We start from the raw sequence: 5,000 nt of genomic DNA, 5'->3' as shown, positions 1-5,000 counted from the left end.
CAACCAGGAAAAGCCTATGATATCACTCTCGCTAAGCTTAGCTATATAATTCAAAATTAAGTTAAGTTTAAAATGAAGTTTCATTCGGGGTTAATGTGTGATCTCTTTAAGAATAAGTAAAGTGGGGCTGTGGAACTCTGGGAAGTGTAGCTTACTTGTTACTTGTTTCAGTAAGTTAAACTTAACCTAAAGTCAGTTACACAGGTGAAAATCATTCTTTACAACACACAGTTCCTAGTGTACTTTACTCAAGCCAAATAAGTATGTTTACTCAATTTTGTTACAAAGTCTAACTAATCACATTTCACACTATTAAACTGTAAAGTTTAAAGTCTACACTGTAAAACCAACGGTAAGCAGTAAACAGCTGTAAACCCTGCTGCCAGTATTTTACTGTAACTCTACAAGAAATTATTTTACAGTGTAGGTTTCCTCAACCTTATACATCTGTTATTCAAATGCATGAAAAGCTGTAGACTTGGTGCTGGTACACTTGATACTTTCACAAGTGTGCAGCTCAACTAGCTATCCCCCCCACCCCACCCCCCACCACCCACCACCCACCCACACACAGACACACACACACACACACACACACACACACACACACACACACACACACACACACACACACACACACACACACACACACACACACACACACACACACATATACATATATGCCTGGGGGTGGGGGTGGGGGTGGGGGTTAGTTGGTTGAGGTGTTACTGCAATAAATATGCGGCGGCTCACCTGCAGGTTCCACGTCTGCTTCACGTACTGCCGGATCAGCAGCTCCTTGAGGTCCTCGAAGGCCCCGACCTTTGGCTCCATACCCTTGGGGCGGCTCAAGGGCTTCTTCAGCAGGCTGATGAGGCCGTCCGCCTCCTGCGCGTGGTAGTCGATCACATCCACCGGGTTGCGGTGCGACTTCCCGCCGGCGATGGCGTACGTGTCGTTCAGCTCCCTCTCGATGGTGTAGTGGTACACCTGCCGACCGGAGGCCACCGACAGGGCGAAGCCGCCCAGGTAGTTGCGGCTCTGGCGCAGCAGGTACAGGCCGTCGCCCATGCCGCCCTGCTTCAGGTAGTCCTCGGCCTCCTCGCGGGTGATGTTGCCGTAGAAGAAGGGCAGCTTGTTCACCTTGTCCGCCATTGCTTGTGCCGCCGCGGAACCTTTTCGCTGTCTCAAGCTGCCGCACAATGATTCATTCACCGGCCTCCTAGGATGAATGACACACACACGGCAACGCAACTCAACACACGACTCAAAGTGGTGGGGAACTGTGTTGCAGTGACCTCAGAAGACAGGAAGTTGAACAGTCTTAACAGCTAAAACAGGAAAGGCTCATAATTGAATGGTACAGCTCTCTCTCTCTCTCTCTACTGCTAAACAAGGAGCAGAGAAGAACAAGAAGAAGAACATGAACAAGAAGACGACAAGATTGACTGTGCCTGGGTATGCGCCCATGTGTGATTGAGACTGAACATGGGTTCTCAGCTCAACCTCAGTGTTCAAATAACATTCAGCGTTTAATATACGCTGTTGTTAACACACGCTGTTGTGGTTGAAATCAATCAAAACTCAAAGCATAGCCATAGAATGTCTAGTATTTATCAGAAAATTATATTTCCATCTTTTTGACAAATTGAACAATTGCTTCCAGGTTAGTGAGTGTGTGACAGGCCAAACTGCCAGCCAGTGTCACTCTTCCATAAGCACAGATGAATCAGGCTCTTGCTACACAATGGCAGACTGAATGCAGAGGACAGCAGACTCAGGGTCCCCTCACAAACTGACACATATTTTCCATACAAGCGACCGCGGTAGTGAAACTGACATGCTTGTCCAAAACATCTCCTTGAGAACGTCATTTGTGAGAAAATAGAAAGGGCTGACTCGTCATCTGTGACGACATGTACATCAAATGACTATTCTAAAAAATAAACTATAAATTATAATTATTATATATAACAAATACATCAATGCCAGGCATAATGCAACCTACTAAATGATGTGATATTATTATCAGAATTTTGGTAACCATATGGTCAAGATATGTCATGGAAATTCTAGCCATGTGAAACACACAGCTCCATTGTAAGTAACTATTGTCATTCCTTACCAACCCATGATTGTAACTCTGTGTTTAATGTCATTTGCACAGTAGAAGAAAGCCTAATCTAGTTGTTTTTTTTCATCAAATGGTAAAACACAGCTGAAAGAACAGAACGCTGCTAGTAACAGCAATGTGTGAGAGAAGGACAGCGCAGTGTTTTTTTGCAGAACAAAAAAAAAACCCAAAGCTGCCAAAAAAAAAGTTCAACATGCATTCTGTTGTCCTAAAATCTTTCATCTCGTCTCTGCAGCACAGCACACCGTAGTGCTGCTGGCCTCTCACAAAGCCTTACTTCAAAAGCCTATCGCATGACAGGAACGAACGAACACAGGATCTAAATATACATATAGTGCACAACATGCACAGGAACCACAAAAGAAAAGGAGGCCAGACTCTCTGGTAAGAAAGGTCATCGTTATGGCAACCATGGCCACAGACACGGAGGAGCCATGGGGGGGTACAGTTTCACCCCGAGCACCCGAAGATCTTTTACGAGAGAAGGGGTGAGATGTGAAGCTGAATCTTGGTCAGATGGAGAGGGTGACTCTACAGGCCGACGGGCTTCGAGCAGGACTGCTGAACACTGCTGAGGTGCTGAACCGACCCGTATGAATGTTAACGTGAATGGAGTCACGTAGAGAGTGAGAGGAACCGTTCTCATGAATCTCTACTGAACGCCATGAAAGCACACATTTGTGAGGAGTACTTTCTCAACATGTGTCCTTCCTGAGAGTGCATATGGCAAACATGCATGAACATGTGCACTCAAAACACTTTGAAGATCTTAAATTCAGGATAACATCAGACAGAAGGCATGGCTGAATTAATAATACATTGTTGTTATTATTATTATTGTTATAGTAGTATTATTGTTATTGTTATTATTATTATTGTTATTATTATTAGTATTTTGGTTATTTTCTATCAGCTGCAGTAACTGAAACTCACTGTGATCAGTAGCCTAAACTAAATGAAATTACACACTAATGCAATAAAACAAAGCCTAACTCTAAACCTAAAGAGATAACTAGATAATTAAAACACTATTTTTTGTCCATATTTGACCTCTCTCCCAGTGATTCCGTCAACTTTTGTGTATATTGGTCATCTGATAAGACACCACAATAAGAATACTGGTCACCGGCCAAAAAACCCAGTCAGCAAAACTAACTTTTCTGAAGTCATCAACCATTTTGAAGATCTGAACAATGAAAAGCTAAAAATGTTCTAAATGAAGAAATAAACATAAGATTGAATATTTGTCATATGTAACAATTATTATTTCTGGCCAGAATGTGATATTAATTAATATCAATTTTGTTTAGATATTTCATATAGCCTAGTGATTCATCAAAATAAATCAATTTTAACAGGAATATTTAACTCGTTAACTCTTTCGAAAATGTGGTGACAGTCGATTATATAACTCCTGAATTAGGAGGCCACAGCATAAGGTCTTCGCAAACTGAAGTATCTTAAAGAGTTCACCAGACATCTAGTTTCACACGAAGCACAAAATCAATTAATGAAAAATAAAACATTTGTTCAAAATAATAATTAATAATCAAAATAATGATTGGAGCATTGGCACAAAGTAAATGCCGTCAAAAAGCTATTTTTCTGCTCCACCCATTTATGTGAAATAAGTCTTTTTTAAATTAACGTTCAAGAAATGTGCTTAGATAGAAATATATATGAACATGTATGAGCATACATGTATAAACACCTTAAAATGAAATAACTCACCAAAACTGCATGTAATGAAAAAGAAATAAACTTCTAGTCCGTCTTACCAGTAACTGTTGCAGTCCTACTTCAGCCTATGACCGCTCGCAGAAGCTACCATCTTCAACTGCTAGCTTAACAGGAAATTATGTGGTCAAGCGCTCTCTGGATCATTCGTTTTGACAGAGGGTGCACTAACTGAGGGCGAGTCTTACAGTTTGAAAGCTATCAGAGAAAGAAGAACAAAAAAAGAGATTCTCTCGCAGATGTATTAATTCAACGTTTTGGATCTCTCTGCCGACTCTCTGTGTGTCTCACCCTAGTTTAAAGTTAACACTTCGAGTGCTACGTGGACGTGTTGGCCAGCTTCCTCATTTCAGCTCATTTTCAGTTACTTCCTCGAATAAAAAAAAAAAATAAGAAAAAAAACTTCCCTTTTTGAACCCATGTCACTATTAACAGAAATGGGCCACCAAAGCAACTAGATCAACATTCTTGGTAATACTGGACACCCCAGAGCCCACAGCCCACTGCTCCTTAACCTGCCAATGCTTCATTATGGAAGTATGACACTGAAATCATCTTTGAGTGTGTTATATCTAGACCTTCAAAGCATGCAACCAGGACAGGAAACGGTATCTATACCAAATATGTCCACGGTGTTGTTCTGATGTAGAAATGGACTCTATCTCGCGGCAGAATGTCCATCTCCACTTCCCTCTATGGTCGAATCTCTCTGGTTTTCCATTGACCTCCTCCCTCTATGATGTGTGGATGGATGGATGGATGGATGGATGGATGGATACTTTATTAATCCCAAGGGAAATTTAGGTCATCCAGTAGCTTATACACATATACACTTATACACCTCATCGACATACATACATAAATAACATATACATACATATACACATACATATACGCTGACTGCAATGACTGGTTGGTCGTCTTTGGAAGCAACAGTAGAGATTTAGAATCATAGAATCATAGAATCATAAAATCATAGAATCATGAAATCATAGAATCATAAAATCATAGAATCATGAGCTCCAACAGAAGCTCTTGGCAGGCCCAAAAGCAGTAAGACACTGTTGTGACAGGTTCTGCTTATTGATCAGACACAGAATTAGATTTGTATTATGTGTGTGTGTGTGTG

At 41.2% G+C, this 5,000-nt stretch overlaps 1 protein-coding gene across 1 annotated transcript in view; it reads right to left on the bottom strand.

The window, feature by feature from the left end:
- The window catches only part of syk (spleen tyrosine kinase), a 32,920-nt gene that overhangs the window by 22,412 nt on the left and 5,508 nt on the right, over nucleotides 1-5,000 (bottom strand). The window contains 1 exon segment of the mRNA XM_031577394.2: nucleotides 754-1,222. Coding sequence (XP_031433254.1) covers nucleotides 754-1,222 — 469 coding nt within the window.

The sequence above is a fragment of the Clupea harengus genome, chromosome 12 (assembly GCF_900700415.2).
Source record: "Clupea harengus chromosome 12, Ch_v2.0.2, whole genome shotgun sequence".
NCBI classification, from domain to species: domain Eukaryota; kingdom Metazoa; phylum Chordata; class Actinopteri; order Clupeiformes; family Clupeidae; genus Clupea; species Clupea harengus.
The sequence above is the reverse complement of the archived record's forward strand: the minus strand, read 5'-3'. Positions and strand labels throughout refer to the sequence as shown.